Source organism: Oryzias latipes, chromosome 17, assembly GCF_002234675.1.
Source record: "Oryzias latipes chromosome 17, ASM223467v1".
NCBI classification, from domain to species: domain Eukaryota; kingdom Metazoa; phylum Chordata; class Actinopteri; order Beloniformes; family Adrianichthyidae; genus Oryzias; species Oryzias latipes.
The window spans coordinates 4,420,907-4,448,161 of NC_019875.2; the positions used below are offsets into that span (position 1 = coordinate 4,420,907).

The 27,255-nt window shown below is 43.0% G+C and overlaps 1 protein-coding gene across 2 annotated transcripts in view; it reads left to right on the forward strand.

The window, feature by feature from the left end:
• The window catches only part of gnal (G protein subunit alpha L), a 48,092-nt gene that overhangs the window by 11,270 nt on the left and 9,567 nt on the right, over positions 1–27,255 (forward strand). Inside the window, exons 1-5 of one of the 2 annotated variants that reach the window (XM_023964945.1) lie at positions 560–1,339; positions 1,588–1,660; positions 2,462–2,516; positions 2,681–2,800; positions 10,049–10,146. In XM_023964945.1, coding sequence (XP_023820713.1) covers positions 1,201–1,339; positions 1,588–1,660; positions 2,462–2,516; positions 2,681–2,800; positions 10,049–10,146 — 485 coding nt within the window. In that variant the 5' untranslated portion in view covers positions 560–1,200. Of the gene's footprint in view, positions 1–559; positions 1,340–1,587; positions 1,661–2,461; positions 2,517–2,680; positions 2,801–10,048; positions 10,147–27,255 lie in introns of those variants that run through there. The other variant, XM_023964944.1, reaches the window with a different exon arrangement.

The following is a 27,255-nucleotide window of genomic DNA, read 5'->3' on the forward strand; positions in this document are numbered from 1 at the left end:
TGCCACTGGGTGGCAGTTACCCTTAGCAAAAAGTTCTCTATTTTGGTGTACTACAAGTATATTAGGTCCTTGCTAAGTACTACTTATTCTATATCAAAAGTGAGGCAGTTTACTTTTTGTAAAATGGTCCAATTTAGTCTGAAGAAGTATTCAGGTGGTATACTTCCTACACAACATGTACGTGGTCTATAGTGTACTTGACTGACTTATATTCAAGTATATTTAATAAAATAAACTTCAAGTGTACTACTTTTTGCTAAACTAATTAAATGTCAAACTTAGAAATTGTTTGACTTATTCATCTTTTTGTGCCTTAAAACGTTCAAACAACAAGTCAGTGAGAAAATGTACGCCAGCAAACACTTGTCAAAGCAGTCATGTCGTAGTTTGTGTGTTTGTGTTGTACTTTGTTGAATGATCCCATCATGGCAGCGTGTTGCCAGATCAGAATGAAATAACCCGAGCAGAAACCCGCCGCACACCCGGATGGAGGAACTGGGTTGCCAGGTTGGGTCAGGGCCATCTCACAGACCGGAGAGCCAACAAGTAGAGACCCAGCCCCTCTCATAGCAAAGTAGCACAGAGGCGTCCGAGCTTCAACTCCCCTGCCGTTTAGTTGGATAACAGAGTAGCGGAGGAGCAAATGAAGAATGGCTTCTCTCGGTTAAGCTGTAAAATGGTGTTTGAGCGCGGGTTGTTAACGTTACAGTTTAACGCGGGTTTGTTTTCCACCTCCACGGTCCACGGCTACTTCCTGGTGCCACAGAGAGAGGCAGTGCTGAGTTAAAGAGACAGAAATTCAGAAAGAGAAAATACGGAGAGAGGAGAGGGGCCGTTGACTGGATTCCCAGAAATTGACCCCCCCCTCTCTCTTCTTATTTATCGTTATCTTTATTTTTTGTTTTGTTCTAAAGCGGGTTTTTCTCGTCGAGGCGAGCGGTGGTTCGTCGCTGGCTCGGATGACGGTCGGCTGCGGCTAAAGCGGAATTGTAACGGGGAGCATATTCCTCCCTCCGACGGAGAAGCCTCGAAGAGATTTTTTTCCCCCCTCCCTCTTTATTTTACAGTAGACTCATTTTGTTGTTATTTTTAATCGCAGTATCATCCCGGGTGCGCCCCCCCCCTCCTGTCTTTTTTTTTTTTTTTAAAGAAGAAGAATATTTCTTACGATCCCACAAGGAAGGGTTAGGGCGACGGAAGATGGGTTGTTTGGGCAACAGCAAGACCGAGGATCAACGCATCGACGAAAAGCAGCAACGAGAAGCTAATAAGAAGATAGAGAAACAGTTGCAGAAGGAGAGACAAGCCTATAAAGCCACACACAGGCTCCTCTTACTGGGTAAGGCTGGGATCTGGGTGACGGCTATCCGACATGTAAGCTAGCCGTCATCCCGAACACGTAGCCCCGTTTGACAGCGCTGGCAATAATATGTCATGGGGGTGGATATCGATGGAAGCGAGGCTCCGGAGTCTAAAATTAACCGCTTTTAATCCCCCCCTCCCCCGAAAACCTCCGGGGCTTCGGTTGTGTGAGCCGCGGGGACATCGTCGAGGCCGTTTGCTGATGCTTCTTGTGTGTTTTCGAAGGTGCGGGAGAGTCCGGAAAAAGCACCATTGTGAAGCAGATGAAGATCCTACACGTCAACGGCTTCAACGCTGAGTGAGTGCTCTTCCCTTCTTCGCTAAACCAGAAAGCGACACAGTTTCTTGTTTTATTGTTCGTGTGATTTGAACAGATCCGCGCTCGCGGGGCTACGGCGCGAGCGGGCTTCGCTCAGGCACCGCAGCGCCTGCTGGGCCTCCTGCATCGAAGCTAACGCCGCTTTTTTGCTCCCCGCGAGCGCCGATCAGACAGACTGGGGTGGCGGTGGTAGGGGATGGGAGGGGGGGGGGGGGTCTTGGTGTCTCACCGACGGGGGACGTTTCAGTTTCCGGTTTGGGGCTCGAACAGTTGTGGTCGAGGCCTGTCGATGTGATCTGCTTTTGCTGCAAGGCCTTGCAGGGAGAAACCCGTTTGAAACGGGCCTACAACATGACAGTCTGAAGATCACGCGCGCGCCTCTGGGCTCGCGCCGAACTCGGGGGTGGGGGTGGGGGGGGGGGTGTCTTCCTCAGACTGCATACCTGAGAGCTGTAAATGTAAAGGTTTTGGATCCAGGAGAACACCTGGAAAGCAGGCCACATGCGTGATTCTGCGGGTTTGCTGGCGGGGCTGTACCTGCACTAAAGGCACACAAAAGCCACACAGCTACCAAATAACCATCAAATTTGGAAGTATTTGCCACAGAGTTTAACCAAACTGTGCTTCTGATACCAGGAGCCCAGATCTGTCATTTCAGTGTCTGTTTTGCTTCTCTAAAAAATTAAATTTGGACATTAAATCACGTCTTTCTTAGCTTCTTTGCCATTGATGTGTTGCCATTAGCTTTTGTAACGGCTTCTTGTGTTGTGCTCCATACAGAGAAAAGAAACAGAAAGTCCAGGACATTCGGAAAAACGTCAAGGATGCCATAGTGGTGAGTTTCACCTGTGTCCACCTGATCTCAGTTACTCTGTTGTTACACTCAATCTCATTGAAATCCCATTTGACTGATTATAATACAGGCTTACAATAATCGTGTTCCTCTGTTCATCCTGATTAATGCCTGTCATTTTTTTTTCTCCTTCTTCTGATTTGTAGACAATTGTGTCTGCGATGAGCACTTTAATACCCCCAGTCCCGCTAGCCAATCCAGAGAACCAGTTCAGAATTGAATACATCAAAAGCATAGCACCACTCTCAGACTTCGACTACCCACAGGTAAGACGTTTCAGCCTCTTGTCATTGTTTCTCAGACACGTGCGTGTTTTCCAAGGCTAATAGGCTTTTCCACGGAATGATTGGCATTCAGTGGAAGCAGCTTCCTGTTTTAGCTCTGTAGCTTCTGGGATAATGTTTCAGAATTAGCTTTTCTTTTTACTTTTAGCTGTAATTTATTGTTGTTTTTTTGGTGTGTTTCCTGTCATCAGTTGTTGGAATCTATTGTTTCCTATAAAAAAGCATAAGGAATGATGAAGTTTTGCGTCGGTATCTCTGCGTGAAGGCTGGACTTCCTGCTGATGCTGCTGCTTGTCACTGTATGTGGATTTAAATGGCAGCTGAAGCACATGCGGCTCCTTTCAGTGTGTGATCAACCATTCAATAGCATGGGGTCATGTGTTGGAAATGTAGATAATGTTTTACATAACTCTGAGACCTTCCTGGTTTGACCCTGGCCGGGCCGCAGCACAAAGCAGAAATGACAGATTGACGCTGAGATGCGGATGAATTGATGGAGGCTCCAGCGTTGGTTTTTTTGTGAGGCGTTTGACCAAATCCAGTACCTGGACGGCGCTTTTAGACTAAATCATAAAGCTGAGCTGCAGTTTAATGAAACAAAAAAAACGACAGGAACATAATTGTTTATATTCAGTTTGAAGCAATTGTGATGCCATGAGGGAATTTATGGTTTTACAACAATGTCCAAAAATATTGGCTCCTGTGTGTCCTAAACCAACCCGTTTCCACACTTCCATTTAATATTGTTTAGTCCCACCTTCCCCTCTCAGTGACATCTTTTCCTGTTTAATCCTAATAGTAACCATTAGAACCAGCCGAGTGTGTATTTCCTGACGGAGCTGTTGCAGGCTGTGCTGCTGCAAATGTTCTTTTTCTTTTTTTTTGCTGTGAGAGGGCCAGGGCCACGGGGAGAGTCGGTGTTGAGTTCCCAGGCTCCACCAGGCTAAAGGGAACAACATGGCTCTGTCCCGAGCATCTGTGCTTGTCATCAGTCTCAGGCTTCACTTGTGCCATCAGTGTCACCACTACATTGTCATTTAGTGCTACCAGGATTGATATCCAATACGTCAGCGCAGAGACTCCGCCGACCGCTAACCTGCAGCTCTCATCCTGTGGTTTGCAAATATCAAAGTATATTTTTGTCTGGAAAATTCTGAATGGATGATGTCATGATTTGTGATAAGATAGTAATGGACGGAAAGAAGTGGAGGACAATCTTTCACTCTTTTCTATGTTAGTATAAAGCGTTGGAAAGGAATTGGCATTTACCAAAATCCTAGTTTGTGCAGAACGTAGACGGTTTCCCTTATTGTCTGTTAATCTGCTTATTATCCCCAAAAGTCAGCAGCAGGTTCCCAAAGCCTGAGGTGGCTTTATTAGTATTTATTCCAAACAAAAGTTTAGTTAATGTAGAAAATAAAATAAAAGTAGTAAGTGTGTTGTTTTTTTTGCCAAAGGTTTCACACATTCGACTATTGATTAGACAGCGTTTCTGAATGGGAATTTTTTGATAACCCAGTCATCGATTCTTCCTGTTAAAGTTCATATTAATAAACCTTTTTAATGTAGCCGTTGTTCAGTTTAAAGATCCACTCCGATCATCTTTTTATCTATTTTCAAAGTGTTCTTAGTCCTCTTTTAACTATGATTATGCCATTTTTAGCCAAAATCAAAAAACCTGTCGTATAGTTTCCCTTCATCAGAAATTCACCTTTGCGTTGTGGGCTAACTGTCTGTGCAGAGTAAACACGCCCCCCACTTCCCGTCATTCATCTGTTTAGCCTCTCTCCAGCTAGCTTACAGCCCCTCGCACTTCCATCCTAATACTACTGCTACAACACAAGCTAACCGGGTGTACAGCTTTGACCCAAAGGAGAAAAATGAAGATGGACGTGGGTCCCCAGCCCGGAGGAAATACAGGCCTGTTCTCAGGAAGGGCATCCGGTGTAAATGTCTCTGCCACACCTCCTGCTGTGGTGATCCCTGATGTGCCGAAAGGATCTATTTGTCTGTAAGTGGATGCATCAGAATGGAGCGCAGCAGGGAGCTTGTTGTACGCCCAGCGGACAACAAGTTGCATTTACAAGTTGTCACCCAGTTACATTTACGTCACAACTACAATCCTTTTCCAACGACCTTTTGTTCGTCTGCTCCTGATTCAGTTTTTTTTTCCCCCCGGAAAACATGCCGTTTGAAAAAGATTGTAACAGTGATGCAGCTGCAGAGTCGGAGGGCCACAGTCTCCCTGCTCTGCTCTATTCTGATGCATTCACCTGCAGACAAATGGATCCATGAACTGGACGGCTGGACAGCTACGATATTGGTCAACATTTTTTTCTGCACGGGTAACGTTAGGTTGGGGGTGTGAGGGGCTGTGAGCAAGTGGGAGAACAGATAAACAAATGGACGGAAATGACGGAAAGCTTACAGTCCCGCCCACAACTCCGCCGCTCTGTAGAAACTATGTCCTAGAAAAGGACGCAGGTTTTTTTGATTTTTGTCTAGAAAACAGCATCATCATCATTAAAAGGCCTCTGGGAATGCTAGAAATGCATCAAAAGATGATTGAAGTGGGACCTTTACAACATTTGAAAGCTAAGAGGAAACTGGTTAAAGCTGATCGATTCATTCGGAGTATAAAAATGAAAAGGCAAATCTTTGGATGGTTTATTTCATGATTACACGTTCTTAAAAAGGTTGAGGAAAGCTTTAGACCAGGGGTCACCAACCCTGTGCCCGCGGGCGCCAGTGCGCCCGCGAGCACCCCTTGTGGCGCCCGCAGGGAATGCACCAAAAAAAAAATCTTTTTTTTTTTTTTTTATTGAAGCAAATATTCAACAAACAACCACGGCATGTCTGTCAATGACAACAATATCAATTCTGAGATAAAGGTAGACAAAGAAAACCCAAATATGTAAACAAATATAACTTAAAAAATAATCACTAAGAGTAAGGGTCTATTACAAAAGTTTAAATAGATCAAATAAATTACACAATTTCTGGACATTCTTATGATTCATGTAATGTAAAGATTTTGAGAATAGGTTGAGGTGGTTGAGTAATCTATTAATGTGAGGATTAATATTCCTGTCTGTTTTTATTTACATTTATGTTTAAAAAGTTAAAATTAAGTTAAAGTTCTAAAGGTTTAAAAGTTTAGCTTTAGTGTGTTCAATAAATATTTATCTTGTTCGGCTGCAACCTAAAGTCTGTTTTGAAATTAGGCTCCCTCTGCAACTGAGTTTGACCCCCCCTGTAATACGAGTCTAGAAAATTCATGCATGTTTTTGTGTGTAAAATGAGCAAATAAAAATAGGGCACACAAAAGGAAGTCCTCAAATTGTGTTGTTTTTTTTTGGGGGGGGGGGGGGGGGGGGGCTAGGAGGTTTTTAGTGGCGCCCTTCATACCACTTGGTGCCCATGAAATAGCCCTCGGTCTCAAAAAGGTTGGTGAACCCTGCTTTAGACTGTCGTGCTGAGATCTGATGTTCTGTTGGGGTTTCTGTACATTGCAGAAACATTTCCTGTACCGTAGCTCACGAACGAGTCGAGCCACGGAACAGAAAGCGCCGATGCAAACGGTCATCTATGCAAATGGAAACAAATAGCTCCGCTGTAACAGCATTAGTCACTCGACAGTGTCTGTCAACTCAGGTGAAGCAAATTTAAATGAGCACAATGTTGCTTTTCTCTTTTATGTTGACTTCATCCTATAGTCAGCAGGTCTGCTGAAGCTGGCGTGTGACTGTTGGTGAAGCGTGTGCGTGTCAGGAAAGAGTCCACCAAACCCTCTGAAGCTCTTCCCGTTGAAATCTCACCACGTGGTTGAACTTTGTCAGTCAGTTTATAACATTATTTAGCTCCGTCCGCTGCAAGTTTACGTGAGAATCTATTTTTAACGCTTTCTTGAAGAGCTGAGGTCTTTTGCCGGGCCAACTTGTTGATCATTTCAAACCTTTGCAGCAGTCGTTTGCTGTTACGTTGTTTGTGCTTTCCTTGTGTGGAACATTTGGAGTCTTAGATACTTGTTTTCCTTGAACCGATCACTTGAGGATCCTTGACGCCTGGCGTGGCGGGGCTGGCACGAGGGGCCAAGCCATATTTGGATCCACGTCATGAAAGATGGGAGACTTTTGAACGCTCTCCCTGGAGCTTTCTGCACCGTTTTAACGTTGGATTAGTGTGTGCTTCTTAACTAAATAACTGGTGAACGTCCAGTCTCCTTGTAGCAGGCGACTCACGCCTCACACTGACACACTTTTCAAGTTTGAGGCCGTGGTGGCAGTTTGCTGAGCGGTTGTTTAGCGGTGCTTGTTTGCTTTGTATGGAGGTTTTTGAAGCCATTGCAGGGGGTTTTCAGTCCAAAGGTCTTCATAAAACATGATGCAAAGGAAGATGTTAGCCATTTGCTGAATTGTGTAGGATGAAGGCTTTTAAAGATATTGGATTCGACTGAAATTGAACCACAAGTGATGAAACTAAAGCAGAGTTTTAGCGGGGGATGTAAATTAGGGTGAAATGCAACAAGAACACACAGGAGAGTTAAAAACAAACAAACAAACAAACAAACAGAAAAAGTTGCATTAAAGCAATTTACCTCCTGGTCTGTTTCTGTGATATCAGTTCCTCTTTAGGGCAGTGCAACACACACTGCGTTCATTCAAAGGCCCAGTGTCACACGCCTCTATGGAAAAGAGCCTTGAGGATTGCTCCCCCCCATCCAGCTCTCTTCTCCTTCTGCCCTCTGCTCCTCATCCTCACTGTGTCGGGCCCCCGCCTTCCAAGTCGGGCCTTTCTTTAGGATCTCCAACGTCAGCCTCTTTGACAATCTACCAGACTTTCTCAACTGTTGGCAAAACCAGTCTTATCGTTGATGCTGAGGCTGGTATTTGTTGACATGGGAGGTTTTGAAGCCGAAGTGCAACTGAACTATGGGGAAGAAAGCAAATATGGCCCCATTTCAAACTTGATCCAGCGTTTGGGACAGGAATGCTTGACTGCAGTAAACCAAACTGTGCTTGTTTAAAGGCTAGTGTTCTTTTGTGGACTATTTCATATGATGCTGTTTATACTTTACCGGATCTATCCTTAAAGTAAATGTGTTTGTTTAAAAAAATAAAAATATAAAAGGGTAGAGAACTTGTTCTATTGTCCTCTCCTCGTGGGACTTGATTAGTAGATTTTCTTCCGTGTTTAACTTGATCACCGAATCTGCTGAGAGGAGATCTCCCGGAGCACGTGATCATTTATCAGGCTCCGTCTTCCTCTGGTCTGGGGCTGCTTTCCCCCTCCGCTCCCCGGCCGGAGTGCAGAGCCCGGGCTGAGTGCAGAGAGTCATGTGGTGGTGCCAGGGCAGAGGAGGAGCCGGTCTGAAAGACGTTCACGGGAGGCAGCCAGGGATGTTGGCCCAAACCGTTTTTTAAAGCACACAGAAAGTCCTTGGAAACGTCTTTCAGTCATCGATGATGGGGCTTTTTCTCATAATCCTCTTCTATGTGGAGAAACAGGAAGTCCAGTGAGACGCTACAGCAGCATTTAGCCTCATGGAGCATCACACTTGTGAAGGGATGTTACACCGCTTGACTGTTTGAGCGATGAAATAAACTGCAAATTTGCTTTTCTATGATCTAAATTCAGTTAATGTCATCGCTGTCCCTCACACTTCATAGAGGGACATTGCCAGTAAGTTTGGGACTTGTAGTAAAAAGTCCTCACCAGGATTTTGATCAAAATTTCACCAAGTTGTCCCCCACTTTTCTTTTATCTGATAGTTCGCTGCATCTGGTTTGTCCCCACTAGGCAACACTAGTGGGGCAGTTTTAGCTTGAAATAATTTTTTCACAGGCTTTTATTTTTGTACAAGTAAAACTTCTTCTGCTCCTCTGCATAAGGGCAAGTTGTTTATTATATCCGTTTTACTTGATGAGAAACTCTTAGATCCGAATTCCTTACTACTCACTACATTGTGCACTGTATAGTGCGTTCGCCATTTTGTACACCTGTCTGAATCTACAATTCCAAAAAGAAATTTCTAGAAATTTCCCAGAAGTCACCGCAAAAAACCTCTGTGCAATTATGCTAGATTGGTGAATAAAATTCATTTTATTTTATTTTTTCATACCATCTTAATTTTCATCATCAGAACAAAGTGGATTCATAAATAGTCTTTATAAACTGTCACATTTATTAGTTTTATAATTCAGGAAATCTGTGACATCATATTTTCCATTAAAAAAACTAAACTGGGTAAGCATGCTGTCTGAATTGCTTTTAAAATCGAAGGCACTAGAAAGTCTCGCACGCTATAGTTTTTAGTATTTAGGCAGTAGAGAGGGAATTCGGACATGGCTGAAATAATCAAAAATGGATTAAGAGTTTGCTTGTATAAAAGTGTTGTGGACATGTTCGTGTGTGTACATATGGACAAACGGTTGGTGTTATGCATACATCATCTGCATAAAAACGACAGCTTATACCTTTTTTCCTGGTACTACAATGTATTTGATCCTTTACCTTCGATGCAGGTCTGTAGAAAACGGTTTCTGAAATACAGGAGCAGTTGCAGAAGTGACATTTAAATAGGAATATTTAATAACAACCTAATATCTGAGCAGTTCATACTTGACATCAAGCAGTGTCTCCAGGAAGCCCCATGGCCTTGATAGCAGAGGGTAACATGTCATGGACCCAAAAAGACCTTGATGTTGTGAGGTTTCCACACTTTCAGTTTAAACAAACACTTTAATTATGGAATTGCATTATATTTCCAGTTAAATTCCAGTGAGGATCGTCACTATTGACTGCTTTGTGACGCAACAGCGTCCGGTCTGTCATGTATATGAATAAGAGAAGATTGAGTTACCTGTTTTGGAAAAAGAAACTTCAGAGGAAGTTTGCTTCGTCTTGGTTTGTGCGTTTGGTTGTTTCAGTCGCTTTCTGTGTCTCCGCTGCAGTTTACACAAGTTTCCCACTGTATAAAATAATTCTGTTATCACCTGAGGGTTCTTACTGCCATGCTTGATGGCATTTCTTGAGTATTCTTTCTCTTACGGCAGTATTTTTTTTTAAAATGAAGTTAAAAGGATCTTGTTTGATGCTTTTCATTTGGATGCTCCTCTAAAAACACTTGTCATTTTCAACCATAGAGTTTGTTGCAATCGTGCTTTTGAATTTTCCTTAAATAAAATAATTGGCATTAATATTTTCTTCTGCTTTTTTGTCTTTTTCCAGGAGTTCTTCGACCACGCAAAGAAGTTATGGGACGATGAAGGAGTTAAAGCTTGCTTCGAGAGGTCCAATGAATACCAGCTCATTGATTGCGCACAATAGTGAGTTCAAAAGTATTTCTTTGTCTCTTCCATCCCCCATAGCTGGCTAATGCAGTTGTTTGAACAGCTATGTAGGATCCAGAAATCTGGGTAACTGCTATATATTTTCAGCTCGGCCTCCTAACTACACGTCCTTGCTCCGTTTGTCCTCTTTGCGTCCCGTTGGCGCTAAAAGCTGAGCGCTCTCTTTTTTTGTCAGGCCATATATGTATGTGGTTAAGATATATTTACACTGGGTGTGGCAGTTCAAGCCATGGTTTTAGTTGTTCTTCGGAAATATCATTTCTCCTGTTTGTCTGCTTGACATTTCCCCATGACGATATGCAAAGCGGGCTCTGGCCCGTATTAAAATCCAGCTCTGTGGAGGGATTGTACCGATGCAAAACCGGTCCGGAAGCTCTGCCGTAGTTTGGGTAAATGATAATTCTTTGGTGGCGGCGTCTTTTTGAACGTTTCGTTAGCATTTTACCTCAAGAAAACCATTTATCGAGCTAAACTCATGTGATAGCCATCATGTGGGAAGGTTGCAGCTTTTGATGGAGGTTTTTGCTGCACCTTGGACCCAGAGTCGGGTCCTTCTGTTAAAATGAAGTTTGGATATGCAAAGGGAGTTGCTGGTTTCAGCGTGCTCCTTCTGCTTCCCCTCTGAGCTCACATGTAAACACGCGGATGTACATATGGAGAGTGCAGCCCCCTGCAAACCCCAAACTTTGACTCCTCGTGTCTCTGATGATGTCAACGGCGAACCTTATCAGCAACAAGAGATACCGACTAATCGCTGGCCAATTTGTGAGCTAGTGTTTTATAGATGGAGCATTAAAAAAATCACCGTGGAGCCTCCCCTGGTTGTGGCGCTCTAAGCAGCGGCTGTAAAAAGTGGAGAGAAAGTCAGGTGATGGCTGAGAAGTCACATGAATCTGTAAGGTGGAGCTGACACAATCCTCTGCCTATGTTTGTTTTTAGCTGTTCACTGTGCATTATTAAAGTTATTAAGATTTTCTCATTTACTGAGCTTTGCAGTAGGATAATGACATTTAATTTAGTGGCATCATAAACATTTTTTTTTACAACTTCCTGGTTACAAATGTTAATGCAGCTGCCTTCTATATGTAGAATTCTGGAAGAGGATTCAATATTATGACATGATATTATGAAATCACTATTATCAGTGCTTCAGCAGCTAGCTGATAATAAAGTTGTCCTGTGACATGAGTAAACATTAACATTGTAAAATGAAGACAATGAAAAGCATGGAGTATTTCAATGGAGTAGTAAGGGTTCAAAGGTGAGTTCCCTGCTGGGTTTTGAACTAAGCTGCTTTTGGCTTTCAATAGTTCAAGTTGGACCTCCACTTTTTTTAAAGGATATTTTATAATTCATTTTTAATGAATTGTCTTTTTTTGCTATTTAGTTTGTTGATCTGGTATCCAGTTGTTGATATTCGCTGCATGCATCATGATCGGGCAAAGATGCTGATGATAAGCTTTAACAATATAAATTTTAGAATTTTCTAAACAAAAAAAACATTTGTAACCTGAATCTTTGTTTAGGATAGAACATTTTAAGCCAGTGGGGGGAAAACAAATCTTATTCCTCAGCTTTCTAAGAAACTAAGCTGAAATATTGGACAGGCTCAAACAGCTTTTCATTACTGTTGCACCCGAGTTACAGACCCACTTTGAGGAAAATGTGGTTTTTAACATGTTCTTGTAGCATTTTTTTAAATGATGGAGGACATTTGTAAAAAGAATTAAGCTTTAAATTGCATCTGTGATTTTTTTATTTTTTTATTTTTTTAATTCAAGCTGTTTTAATTAGCAAAAAATGCTGTTTGGTAAAGATCTTACTTGTGACGTAGAAAATACGCTGGGCGGGCAGATAAATGGATCCATGAACGTCTTGTTTTCCTCGTTTAGTTGGAATCTGGATCTAAACTGTATGGCTAGATAGCTCTGATATTGCTCACCATTTTAGTCGCCCCACTAATGTTAGGTTGGGGGCTTTGAGGGGCTGTAAGCTAGCAGTAAAGTGCGTAAACGGATAGCTCAGGTAGTTATGGGTGACGGGAAGAGGGGGAGCGGGGTTGCTTTGCACGAACAGGCTCGTCCACAACTCAGAGTGAATTTCCAATGAACTCCTGCCGCTCTACAGAAACTATGTCCTAGAAAACGACACAGGTTTGCCTGAAAGGAGCGTAATCTTGAGTAAAAGATGACGGAGAAACCTTTGATGATCGGAGTGGGACTTAAAGGAATACTTAAACTGGTCTGGGTTGTTTAAATAGCAGTTGTTAATTTCTCGCCAGAAGACGACTGTAAAAAACAAAACAAAATCTGAAATCTTGGATGGGAAATGAGTGGTCGTCTTGCTGATGCACCTGCAGGGGTTTAAAGGGTTCAGACTGAAACCCGGGAGAGTCAGACTGTGGCCGGTCTCTCACTTCCCCTCTCGACTTTAACCTGCGAGTGAACCGTGTGGATGGAGGGCATTCGCAGCTCCTCTGTTCTACCTGGCAGCAGACCTGTCTGTGTGTCAGTGACCACACACACACAGACGTATTGTTGTTATGACCAATCACCTACACTAACCGAAAACAGACAGCTTCAGCTGCCGACTGGGTTAGAGGTAAACGCAGTTTGTCATGCTGGACAGGAGCTTTGTTAAAACACGCATGTTTTGAACGGGCAGCCTCTGTGTTTTCTTAGCTGGAGTTTCTTTCTTGTGTCTTCCTGTCGGAGTTGCGCGTGGTTTCATTTTGTTTCTCTGTTTCCTTCATGCTGTCCCTCTGCTGTTGGATGCCTTCCATTCTGTGGCTCCGCACGCTGCTTTTTAGGATTGTGAATGTAAATCTTTTCAGTTACGTAGCAAATTAAGAGGAAGATCAGTTGAGGTGTACACGTTGAACAGATGGACAGCCGTTGTGTTGTATGCTAACAAGGACGTGTCCTTATAAAACCACAAAAGCTGAACACACAAGAAAACGTGTTAAATAGTTAAATGCACGTTGCTCTTAACTGTGGTGGAATCAAATGATATACCTCTGCCATTTGGTCTGGGTTGTCCTTCACAGACCTTGCTCCACTGCAGATATTTTTCCAGCAGGCCTAATGCCGCCTGGCCCATTGGAGAGAGGCACAGGAAATAAGTTCCGGCCAATGGCGAGAGCTTGTTATGCCAAAGAGCATGTTCATATCGATGCTTTTGGAATCCTGTCACCCATTGATCTGCCCTCTGCATTGCACATTTATACGTTTTAAGAGCACAGATATGTGTCTGTCAGTTGATTGATTTATAAGCTATTTTCAGCTGTGGCAGGCTCGTTCCATCGCAATGCCTTGGATGTGTCAACGGCAAAATCAAACACTTCTTCACACGCATAATCCGAGCTCCCGGGATTGGTCCATGGAATTTCCCTCATGGAAGTATGCTCATGAAGCTATGGCTGGGATGCCAGCAGCAGAGTGGACCACAGCAAAGCTGTTGATGGAGTTGGGCAGGATTGCACACAGCTGAGGGTTATTCCTTCACTCCCCATGAGGCCTAGGAAGGAAACGGAGAGGATTTTCAGTCAGACAGTCTTAGACAGAGACCTGACTCAAATGCTGTGGTGTTGTTTTTGAAACATTATTTAATTTTTTGTGTGAAAACTTCATAATTAGAATTTTTCACATCTCCATACATTTGCTCCAAAATATTTTATTTGTTTAACCAAATCTAATTGTAGGTCTTACATTTTGTTCATTTTTCCTTAGTAGGAAGAATATTATTTTGATAAATATTGACTAGTTTTACTCAAATTTCCCAAAATAGGCAAATAGATGGGACTAGCAAACTGTTGTCATCATCATCAATCAAAGGAGACGTCGGCGTCTTCTTCAGGCCGTGGAGCGGCGAGCTCCTTACACGTGGGAGGGGCTACTGATAAAGCCATTGTGGGAAATGGTGGTTGGTGATTTTGGATCCAACAATTCCACATGACACGCTCAACTTTTGATGATCTGTGTGACGCTGTGGGACCTGCGCCCGCTGTGCAGCGCCCAAGGCCGCCAGTTCCTACCAAGAAGCTCATCGCCATCCGGTTGTTGGTCATGTGACTCATTTAATTCCAAAAAAGTGTTTCCATTGCAGTTTTGGGAAATATGTCAATTTGATACGCCTTTAAAAACCACCTCCTTCAAGCGCAAAAACTTTTTTCAATAAATGTGTTTTTTTTCTTAATTGTGTTTCCATTAGGCAAATTTATTATCGCAAATCCAGCTTTTTTAAAATCATTTTTGAGTACCGCCAATATTTCTGTTGTCATTTAGGATGGCTATGTTTGGAGTTGGAGCTTGATCACAGATATGCTAATAGATATGAGGACCTTCTTTCTTTTTTAACTCTTTTCTCTTAATGCACTCTTCATAACATGATGCATTTTTGTGTTGTGATGCGTGTCACAGCACGTACAGGTCAGGTAAACTGCACTTTCGTCATGAGGCCATCCAGTGTTCACCTGGATTAGGCTAAGGGTCAAAAACGAGGGGGGGGGGGGTAGTTTGGTGAAGCTTTAAGTTCTGAGTGAAATCAGGAGCCGGGCTGTAGTGAGTATGTGCTGATCTTTCAGGACGTCTCTGGTTCTTGGCCCAGGCTGCGGCTGATGTTGGGGCTGAGGTTTAGTGCTTGTCACGGGACTCTTGTCACCAGCCTGGGGGCCACTGACAGTCATTTGGGGCAGTAAAGTGCTAAGAATGGTGGGCATTGTGCGCCATCCCCGGCCCCTGAAGGGTCCACAGAAACAGAGGGGCTGCGCTTCACCAACAGTTGCTCTCCTCACTGAGGAGCCTTTTCTGTTCGCGGAAGAGCCCGAAAGAGTGATATTTATACACTGCCTGCATGTCACTTCTGCTTTTTTTATGTCTCCAATAAGTAGCTTCAGTATTCAGTGTTGAGCTGATTTGGTCTGCACCGTATAATAGCAAAAGATAATTGTTGCTGATTCTGTCTGAGCCCTGGGTTTTCTCTACTCAGCCATTTATTTATGTATTCTTTATACAAGCCAATGATTGTGAGACCGATCATTTTTAATTAAAAACTGGATTTTTTTGTAGTACAGAAAAAAACCTTTACAACTGCAGTGTTTTAATGACAACACTATAAAGTAGAAGGAGAGTTTTAGTACCAAAAAAGTAACTTTGTGTAACTTAACATCAAGTAACACAACTTCCTTTCTGGATTAGAAAACTGCTTGGAAAAATATTCAGTAGCAACTTTCTACTTCAAGCAACAAAGTCAAATATTTGTGTTTGTCCAAGAAAATCTAATATTTAAAATAGTACCGGTAATTGGTATAATGTCCTTGACTAGATTTCTAGCTCCTAATGTTGTTTCGTTTCAGTAGCTCTTCCTTTCGAGATGAACTAGATGGTTTCTATTATTAGTCCTAAACTTTTTATATTTCCGGTTCTTGTTTATTCTTGCTTTTGCTGTTGTTGCATGAAGACATTTTCCTGCAGAAATATTGAAAAAGTGTTGACATACATGTATAGTTTCCTGTTGAAAAGGCCTTAATCTAGATTAACAAAAACCTTTGTGTCTCTAATCAGATGACCCTGAAGTCAGCTGACTGAGGAATAATCAAAAGGGGCACTATGGAAGTGTGTGTATTTAGAATTTATCTGAAAGTGTGTAGTTGTGTGCTTTTGTGCATGATTTCTGGGTAAAGAGGAGGAGTGGTTTAGAGATGAACTGTGCAGTGATCTGTTGGGAGCTCACCAAATGCTGTCCTTAAGGTTGTTGGAGCCCCCTGTGGGACTGAGCCGTCCTCTCTCTTACTACCCCTCTCCGGCTCTCTGTCTCTATCTGTTGATGCCTTCTGCCATCTCTTGAGGCCTAAAAGAATAGAGAAGATATTGCAGAGCACATGAGAACACACGCTAAGCCACAAAGTTTGTGCACCTTTTCTTGTCCAGGAGTCTCTTTGGCGTTTAATGCGGGACAGAGGTTAATCTTTCCCGTGAATTTTTAATTTTTTTCTCTTGATTTGCCAGAGTTTAGAGGAAAGCGGTCGCTGCTGAACCTTAGACCGTTTAAGAGAGGTGGGTAAAAGAGTGAAGAGAATCTAATCCTGCCCGGCACTGCGTACCACCCGTCTGTTTACTCCAGGAGAACTGCTGACAGGCGGTTTACGTTTGCCGATCAATAGCTGGGGTTAGATGGACTAAAGTAATCGGAATAAAATGCGTCATGTAAACGGGAAAACTCTGCCCCGATCAGACTCATTTGGATCAAAATTTCTTTCCGATAGAGATAGGTGGGTTATGCCGATTGTTGATGTGATCGTGGTGCATCCTCGCTCCTGCTCTGGTTAAGGTCATGCGTAGACGGTGTGGCTCCAGATAAGGCTTTGTACCGCGAACAAGACCGGCCGGTTCGTTCGGCCAAAACTGAAGCACTGGCCGCACGGATTAAAGAAATTATGAGCGAACAGTCACTTAATAATGGTCGCAACAATAAAAAAAATCAAGTTTAGAAGATTGTGTCCGTCTATGCCGCAGCTTGTTTATTTACAACGGGAATAGCTATTTCTTCTACTACCTTCTGCGCATGTTTAAATGATTTATTCCAACTGAAATTGTGGCGTATGTAAACGTGAAATAATCGGATAAAGTTTCTGGGCCCATGTAAACGGTTAAATTCTACTCGGATCTTTGATCCGATCAAAGATATTTTGCACATGTAACCACAGCAACCGTGTTTTCACGTAGCTATCAAGTTAAGGCAAATTAGTTCAAATTTGATGTTTTTCGGTGCCTTGTTTGGAGTGAATGGGACACTATAGCCTTGTCTTTACTCTGCATATTCAAAATATTTGCACACTTATTGAAATAAACATAAATTAATAGAACAACACTTTTGTAGTTAGTGCACAAGAAATCTAGGTTCAATTCCCAGGGGGTGCGATGAGCTTCATCCTGGATGGGTCCTTGGGCAAAACCCTTCACTATGTATCCACAAGGGGGCCCTAGTGGGTCTCCCTGTGCCGGTCCCAAAACCGGATAAAATACAGTGTGTGTCGAGAAGGGCTTCCGGCTTAAAAATCTCTGCCATCAACAACTAATGACTAGTTTCTATAAACGGACGCAGTCTGCTTTTGCAGAACAAACTAATGCTAAGCTAACATTTTTGTTTTGGTCTGACTAAAGGCACATGTTGATCCAGGAAATGCAGCTCTGGTCAGCCCTGCTCACATACATTTAAGTTGACCTGAAGTGGCCCAGGTGATCTGCACATGCTTGACACATTTCTGCCTCGGCTTTGACCTGGAAGTAACTGAAGGAGCTAGCACAGGACGGAAGCTGGGAACAGCAGAAAGGAATTGCAATGTATGCATGCTGGAGAAAGCAGAGCGTGTAGGAAATTTACAGAGCTGTAAAGCTGTCGCCTTTCACGACTCTGCATGGTTTGAAATCGCTGCCACCTAAATCTTTGTCTGTAGTTTTGATGTGTGATGTCACACATGAACAAGTGAAAAACTTTCCCTACCAACAATAAGAAGCAGAGTTTAGGATACTTTAGTTAACTGTATTTTGAATGCCCTGATTATGAAAGACCCGCTCCAATGTAAATGGTGTTTTTAACATGTTCCTGTAGCATTTTTCTGATGATGGACATTTATTGCAAAAATTAAGATTAAAATAGCATTTCTGAGAATTTCTTTATTTACATTTTTGTGAATCTGGATCAGATGGAAAAAATACTGCTGGGCGGGGCCAAAAGCTCCCTGCTCCGCCTCTTTCTGTTCATCCACCTGCAGACAAACAGATCCATGAACGTCTTTGTTTTCCTCGTCTGAGCTGGAATCTGGATCTAAACTGTACGACTGGATAGCTGCAAAATCGCTCACCGTGTTTGTTGCACTGCTAATGTTGGGTAAGGGGTGTGAGCGGCTGTAAGCTAGCAGGAGAGCGTGTAAACAGAGAGCTCTCAGCAATGGGGAGCTCTGTAAATTTCTAATGAACTCCTGCTGCTCTGCAGAAACTATGTCCTGGAAAACAACACAGGTTTTTGGATTCAGGCTAAAAATGACATAATCCTAACTAAAAGACCACTTGGACCACTTTGGAACTGGATCAAAAGATGATTGGAGTAGGTCCATGCTTTACATGGAGGCTGATGGTAACCTGGTGACTGTCAGTCTGACACTGTCAGGATTCAAAAAGTTTCCATTGTTTTACGGGTTTCAATCCACTGTTGCTCTGTTGTTTCATTTTTTTTGTTATCTCTTATACTTTGTTCATTGTGTTGCCTAAGAGGGTGTGTCACTCACCAGCTGAAAACTTCCTTTTGTAAACAAGGTAAGAAATACCTCTACATATCCCAGAATCCTCCAGTTTGTGATTGATGCTGAATAAGATTGAGCCATTTTCCAAAGTCAATCCAATAATAATAAAGTTGGTCTTGTTTGCTATTGATGGCTGTTTAGCTTCATTTTCTTATAAATTTGCTTTGTCCACTTGCCTGTATTGAAATAGAAAAAAATATTTATGCCGACATATATTTGTTAGCTGAGTTTGGAAATTTGGTAAAATCTTTAAAGCCCGACTGTGCTCATCTTAAGATCTATTTTTAAAGAGTTCCCACTGTTTTTTAAAATGACGATGATGCTGTTTTTAGCCTAAATCCAGAAGCCTGTGTTGTTTTCTAGGACATAGTTTCTGCAGAGCAGCAGGAGTTCATCAGAAATTCACACCTGAGTTGTGGGCGGGACTGCAGGCCCAGATGGAGTCTGCCTTCATTTCCCATTATCTCTTTGTCTACATGCTCTCCCGTTAGCTTACAGCCCCAACCTTGACATTAGCGGTGCAACAGAAATGGCGAGCACTATTGGAGCGATCCAGCCGTACAATTTAGATCCAGATTCTATCTTAGACCAGGAACACAAAGAGCGGGGAGCTTGTGTGCCCCCCCCCCCCCCGAATAACATGTGACAAACACGAACTTGTTCAAACAGCATTTTTTGGTCTGCTTCTGACTGAACATGATTTAACATGAAAAAAAATACACTTTATATATGTCCTCCATCAGAAAAATGCCACAAAAACATGTTAAAGACACCACAGACGCATTTTTTGTTGGAGTGAGTCTTTAAAAATGAGTTATTTCACTAATAAGTCAAATATTTCTTTTATAATTATTTTAAATAACGTTAAATATCATCTGGAAATCTTTTGTTTTAAAGCCTCGACTGAATGATAATGGATTCACGTCTATCTTAACTGTTGGCATAAGTCACATTGTCCTTATCCACACACATTCATGCTTTTCTACATTTCCCATTTTGCGTTAAGATAACAGCGTTGTGACCTTCTAATGTCGTCCATAGGTCTGCTGAAGTCGTTTGTTCTGTTTTGTGGCGACTTTTAAAACGGCGTCCCATAAAAACGTCGATGTGTTCCCGTTAAAGTAGGTTAGCTGAACAGGCTTCTGTTGTGAAATGTGTTGCTATTTTAAAGGGGAAAGAGGTGCAGAAAGTTTGTGACCATACCCACAACAAACACACCTAAACAGCCCTGTGTGTGTCTCACGTGCACGCACGCGCACACGCACACGCACACACACACACACACACACACAGAGAGGCAGAGAGCCTCCTGTTGTGGGGAGTGTGCAGTCGGTCTGCTGGAGGACAACAGTGGCGCTGCTGGTCCCTGTGCTCAGAGACTGTGGAATGGTTGACCATAGGACCCCCCCCCCCTCCCTCCCTCCCTCCCTCCCCTACACTCCCTGCACTCTTCACTGAGACTCCCCCCTCCACCCCCCTTCCAGCTTATGTAAACTAGCTGTGGAGCCAGGGCAAGCTGAGGCTATTTTTAGCAGCAGCACTGCAGAGCAGAAACTGGCTTGGGTCACGTGTGCGCAGCCGAATCAAAGGGAGTATCCCGGCAATGCGCTGTAAACAAAGGGAAGGTCAGCAGCAGAAGGTGAGACACAAAACGCCTCTGTGTTCGTTTTGTGTGCGCGCCTGTGCCAGAGCGGCTGCGCGCTGCCTGGCTCTACCTTCCCTCAAAGCCCAGACTTAAAACCAGTCGGTCGTTGAGGCTGTACGAGTGCACCCACACGCTTTCCCTGCTCCCTTCCCCACTCCCGTGCACGCTTCAACCATTTCTCCCCCTGCCCGATACACAGAGTGGAGGAGCCGACGCGATCAAAGCAGAGTTTCACGGGCAAGGAGACATTTTGCTGCCTAATCATGACAGGGGCTCCCAGCTCCTCTCTCCGGCCTGCCAGGAGGAGCAAAGCAGGACGTGCCATAGCTGGCACCAGAAAGGCCTTAACGCCGTCATTTCAGTTCTCAACGTTTGGCCAGGTGGGACCGTATCTCAGGTTCTGTAGCCGGCAGGCCAGAAGGTGTTGGCCTCCAGCCACACCCAGAAAATGGTCTCCACCTCGGCCAATAGTCAAAAAAAATCTATCACCTCCTTAGGAATTTTGATGGAGCTGGGCACATGTTTATTAATAGAAATGTTATATCTTTATGTCTGGGAATTTATTGATAGTGGGTCGTTTCAAACATGACCAGGCTGGATGAGGTCGCCCGCTTGTTATGGTTGATGGGATGGGGGAAAGTCTTTTTTAGAAGGAACTTCAGTTTATTTTGTTGATAAAAGTACCTTCTGCTTCAGCGGCGGCCTGTTTTCCTCTAGTTGCTTCTGTGTACTTTTGAAGTTGTTGGACCAGATGACATTCCAGTTCCAGTTGATCTTCTGAAATAAAAATATTCACGTATTCATCATCAGTCTTTCTCTGCTTGTGTAATTAAGTGACCTCTAAGCATAAAAGTCGGATCACACCTTGGGGAAAAAAATAACTATGTATTTTTTAGTTTGTAAACTGAGGCAAAATAATGTCCCTTACCGGTTTATTAGCAAATGAATGACACCGCATTTCAACTATTCTCAACCCTTCATTCATTCATTTTCTACCGTTTTATCCCTTTCGGGGTCACGGGGCTGCCGGAGCCTATCCTGGGCGAAGGCAGGGGACACCCTGGACTGTTCGCCACAATCACACACACACCCATTCCCTCTTACACTCACACCTAGGGAGTGTAAGAGGGACCTAGGGACAATTTAGTGTTTCCAATTGACCTATGAAGCATGTTTTTGGACGGTGGGAGGAAGCCGGGGACCCCGGAGAGAACCCACGCATGTACGGGGAGAACATGCAAACTCCACACAGAAAGGTCCCTCATTGATGTTCTGGTTCAGGTCTCCCAGCCGGGACTTGAACCAGGGGCCTTCTTGCTGTGAGGCAAGAGCGCTGACCACTGCTCCACCGTGCAGCCCCATTCTCAACCCTGTCGGCTCTAATTACATGTCCTGAATGACCTCTGAACTACTGTTAGAAATGGTTGCAAATGGCAATAAAATCAACTTTTATGATCTGATTTTTTTTTTTTTCTTTTCCAGAGCTTTCAGTTGCTTTTATATTATGAAATGAAGGAACTGACGTTATTCCTGCTTGGCCTTAAATAACATTTTCCAGTCAGCATTACTGTAGTCCTGCTCATTAGATAGGGGTCCTATTGATCATTATTTGACTTCTGCACACTTCAGATCAAAACACATGTAGCCTGAATTCCTCACAACTCCGTGTTGTGACAATATTCCTTACGGCCGTTTTTTTTTCTACCTGCTGCATCAAAGAGATGAGGCTGTTTCATGAAACATGCGCCTTATTTAGGTGTTTGAAGCTGCGACCCCCTAAAACAGTCTGTCTTCATAAGTCTAATTCAGCTTTGCCCTCCCAGTGAACAAACACACATGCAGGAGCATGACAGGGACACAAACGCAGAGCAGAAAGCAGGAAGAGAGCCCCGCTCGGCTTTGTGCTGATGTATGGGATAGTCTGGGAATGGATGGATACAAGTGCAGCCTGGCTTAGGAAAAAATGAGGGGGGGAAAGAGAGGAGTGGTATGGACCGGCTGGAGTTGCCATGGGAACCCAGCTGCTAAAACCAGGCAGGGTCATTGTGGAAGAGATGCTGTGTGCAGCAGATGCGACCAGATGCCATCTAGAGGCCGTACAGGGAAGTGCACAGACAGCAGGCCCAGGCCTGGGAGGCTGCAGTGTAAATCCTTGAAGGTGAGATCCGGTCTTTGCTTTAATGGTACATTCCTTTTCCTCGGGTCTCTGTGAGGGTTTATAATCACCAGGTGTGTGGAAGAGTCTACCTTGATGTGCAGACTGATGGAGGTCAGCGGCTCATAACTATTGGAAAGGGGATCGAGAACAAACCTTTCTTTTTACCGCATCTGGTTGACTTTGAAGTAGGACAAATAATTTGATGTAGAAGCTGCTGTTGTTTACAAACCAGAGAATTAAAATCTGCATTCTACTGTTGATAAGAGTATCTTGATTTTTAGCGGAATTCAGTTGCTGACCCATAGTTGGGCTTCAGTATTTTTCAGAGAAACATTTCGGTCGATTCACAGTGAGAACTGTGTTGGGAAGCTCCACGCTGGACACGGAGAACAGCCTCTTGTTCCTCCGTGGCTGGGATTTGGGAACCGGCTCCTCCTTTTAAACAGAGCTGATAGTCCATTTAGACACTGAGCAGAAGCAAACGGGCATTGCAATGTATTTCACATTTTTATATACAACACCTCTCAAACGTGTGACTTGATGTGGTCCTGGAAGGCGGAATGGTGGCTTTGAGATAAAGCAGGCACTTTTGTTTACACAAGATTTGGTTTGACTTTCAGGAGAGTCTCCGTTCCTGCTCCTATATTTAGGAAGTACCCACTGAGCTGTTGATGGATTTGGGTAGTTCCAGATCCATCTTGGAAGCTGCACAGTGTTTGGAGGAATAGGCTGAACCCAGAGCTCAGATCTTTCCACCAGGTGACAGGTGGAGCTTGTGCAGCTCCACCTGTCACCTGAGCTTTCATTGGTACTTCCGGCCTCCTCCCTGCACCAATTCCTGGGCTCCGTTTATACCATGGATATGCGCATCATAATTATTTGCCTGTGTGGTGAAAGTCACAACGCTTTAGCTACTCTTCAACTTTAAAAATGTCTCCAGCTTTGTTTTTCTTATGATAGTTAAAAGCACACAGATCTTTTAGCTTTTTATGACATTTTCGGACATTGATATGTCAGCAAGCGGAACTGCAAGAAAATTTATAAATATTCCATTTAGATACCTTCTCCTAATAGTATTGAAAGTCTTTATTTTTATTAACCAGCTTGTCATTTGGACACATAATGAGCATGCCGTGCCTTACTGTCTAAGTTAAGTTTTAAAATCATTTTAGTCCCTTTTTTTTACTCCTCCGTTAACAGAGCTTCAACAAACTTTGGCTCACTATAATTCCAGTAAAGAAAATCGCTCATTTTCCTGACGAAAACATTAAAAAGAAGGTTTCCCGGCTGATGTAGACAAGCTGTGGCTTTGCTGCTGCGCTTTAAAGCTCTGTCAGCAGTCTAAATTGAAAGTCCATTATGCTGGCCTGAGCAGCTCAAAATATGGAAACTATTGATCCCATCCTCTGTACAACTAATTAAAGATGGTCTGCTATTTGTAAAAAGTCAACCCAATTATCAAATGAACACATGAGGCTGGGTGCTGTTGGTTGGAGGGAAGTTTTCCAGAATGTTCTACGGGAGCGTTTTCCAGGCTTTTTTCCCCTTCAAGTTGGTCTTTGTTTTCTGTGTTTTTGATTTATTTTGCAACACATTCACATTCACACTGCTGGTTCTGTTTCCTCTCATATTCCCGGGGAAAATAATGCTGCAGAAGTTCCTCTAAAAGGCACTTTTGTGTTTGGATTCAGCAGCTGCACAACAGCCGCGCTATGGAGCTGCAAACATCTACGTGTCTGTACTTTCTAGAGCGTAAACGGGCCATGTAGGTAGAGAAAAGACTATCCTGCAGCTCTTGTCACCCTTTAAAGATACCTAGCCTTATGGCTTTCTCAATCTGTAAAGCAATAGCATTACTTATTAGGCGCCTCCCCATTCATGTCCCCCACAAAGGATTCACATTGATTCCCTTTAGTGCCAGGACAGACTGCAAACCAACAAGTCAGAACATTTCAGTCAGTTAGAACATCAGCAAAAAGAGGATTTTATTTTTCTCTGTTGTCCTAAAAAAGTCATTTATATATTATATACTCTTCACATAAACATTTATATTTTTCTTATTTTTATGGTATGTTACTACTTGTTATTACTCCAAACAAACAGAAAAATTGAATTTTAACCCCCCAAAATGTTGACCATAAGTTCAGAACCTAGTAGTTAGGTTGTGTGGCACTGAGGCTATGGGTCCCAGGTTGGAGCTCCAGATTTCTGCACACACACACACACACGCACACACACACACACACACACACACACACACACACACACACACACACACACACACGCACACGCACACGCACACACACACACACGGCGCTGCTGTGCATGTCTGCTTTTTAACGTTACAGTTTGCATTTGTGTTGCACTGGGAGTGAAAAAGGCTACACATGGGAGGAGTTTACATGAGTTCCTTTGATTTTTATATCCCACTGAAGTGAGTGGAGGCTCCTGGTGGAGTCCACTGTCTGTCACAGATGGACAGAAGATAACGGCTGTAGCATTCACACCCACAGTGAGTCTGCAGTTAGCCTCATTAAGAACACACAGAAATCCAAAACACAAACCTTCTACCTTCTTATGATGCAACAACAAGAACCAATACACCACTTTAATGCAACAATTCTCAGTTTGAAGGGCCTATATCCTGCTTTTCTTAAGCTTTTAAGAGTAAACTATATCCATATATGTGATCATATATTACCTTTGGCACACTAAAGAACATTTTTTAAATGAAAATATGAATTATTTTCGCAGCTTCTTTTCCTACCTAGAAGTAAGACGAAGTGATTTCTGAGGCTCCGCCTTTCCCTCCATGTGGGTTCCGCCCATTTCATGACGTAAACCTAGAGCCGACCTCGGCGGCATGTCTGAGTTCCCTTCCTGGAAGGGGCGGTTCCCCACTTTGTGATGTCACAATGTGAGGACCGGCTCGTTTTTGTGGATTGGGGAGGGGCTGGTGCTCCGAGAGCAGGTTTTCAGAGAAATACTCAGAAATGTATGAATGGATCAAAATACCACTCTGGGGTTGTTTATAGTGAAGAATGAACATTATAAAACACTTCAAATAAGTTAATTTTCCGTCTAAAACCGACCAGTATGTTACATCATAGAACAGAATCATGGAGAATGTGTATTGTGTGTCTAGGTAAGTATGTGTATGTACATTGAAAGTGTCAAACATAGGTTAAGAAGGATTTATCATTTATTGTTGTGTTATGTTCCATATGAAATGATTTTTTTTTTTTATCTGTGGTTTTTTGTTGTTTCGTAATATTCAAATCATATGCTGAATTAAAAAAAAAACGTGACCCAAAAATGGAGATGGGGACTGAATCTCACAGAATACTTTTCTAAGTGGGATTGTTCTCTACAGCAAACCAGCTCCTGTTCATCATCATCATCATCATCATCATCATCATCATCATCATCATCTGCGTTTGTTGGTTGTTTGAAGCGTCAGTGAGCCGGTTCTGGGGCTAGGATCGGCCAAGTTGGTGTGACGTTCCTGCACTCTTCAATTCTTCCACCATTTTTTTTTCTTTTGCTCAATGGCGATCAAAATGTGGACTGTACCATGTGAGGTCTAAGGCCCGAGGCCCCCGCATCACCCCCATCCCCTGTGTGTGTGTGAGTGTTCACGGTGGTGTCTGAGTCCGATCAAATGATGAGGAAAACACTAGTCTGAAGTAAAGTGATACTGTCCATAATGAAGGCTATACATAGCAGCACAGACCGACTCGCAAGACCGGTACAGTGTGTTTAAGCTAAATACAGAGGCAGCCGGAGCTGCAGCACATCCTGCTCTTCCCTTCCAGCCTTCCAACCCAAAACAAGAAGGAGCCTCTGTTCGGGACGGGCGCGAACGGAAACCTTTGTGTGGAACCGTACACCTAAAATGAAGGCAGGCACACGCTCAGACCCATTTCATCATGTATGCACTATCCACATACTGAACACAAAGGGGGAAACGGGTCTCCTTCCAACCACAAGATCAGAAGAAGAAAAGCCACCTCCCTTAACAATCTCTGATGTCAACATGGAGAAGAAGGCAAGAAAAGCCTCACAGCTCTCTAGACCTGAAAGCAGCATGTATTTGTAGGCCTCAACCCGAGCAGCTGAGCTGCAGTCAGTAAAAGCTGCACCCAGCCGCAGATAAGGTATTATCTGAACGGCCGCTCTGAAATCACTGCTATCTTTTTTTTTAATAAAGGACCTGCATTCTTTTCTCTTTTTGCGTTTGTAAGGAAAGTATATTTGGATCTCTAGTGCTCTATCTATAGTACTTCTATCACATGGCAGTCACAAAGCACTCAGTAATTATAACCTAGCTAAGTTTCTGTGAGGAAGACGGACTAAAAATACTCAAACACTGGTGCTGTGAGCTGCTGTTTTTGCTCTGTGAATATGTTGCTGTGTCTTCTCGGTGTGTGACGTTCTCCAGCACTGGTTTCCACAGAAACTCAAATCAGGGTTTTAGCTTCGTTTGCAATATTATTCTGAATCCAAATGTTCATCAGTTTGCTCTTTTTTTTCAAATTAAGCTATAGCAAAACATTCAACTGTTTGCTTTTCTCTAAAAAAATGTAAAAAATCATTCCATATTCTTCATGTCATAAAACATATAATTACTATAATTTAATGGGCTTATGCACAAACATGATGATTGTATGCTGCATATCATTATAAAACTAGTAACTCTTTAAACTATTGGGAAATGATTTAAAAAAAAAAGACAAAAAAAATGCTATTGTGTTGATATGTGAAATAATTTAGTTTTTCCATTTAAAGCGTTGTAGACTCTCTGTAGATGTAACTGCTGTCCAGTAGGACCACCTCTGTCTTCATGAACTGCTGACTCGGCAGCGCTACTCGGAGGAAGTCGAATAATAAATTGATATTTTATCTAAAAAGATAGACGCTTCAAAAAAGTTGTTTTCTTGTCTAAGTTTGTTGGTTTTTTTCTTCTCCTTCAGGTCCTAAACT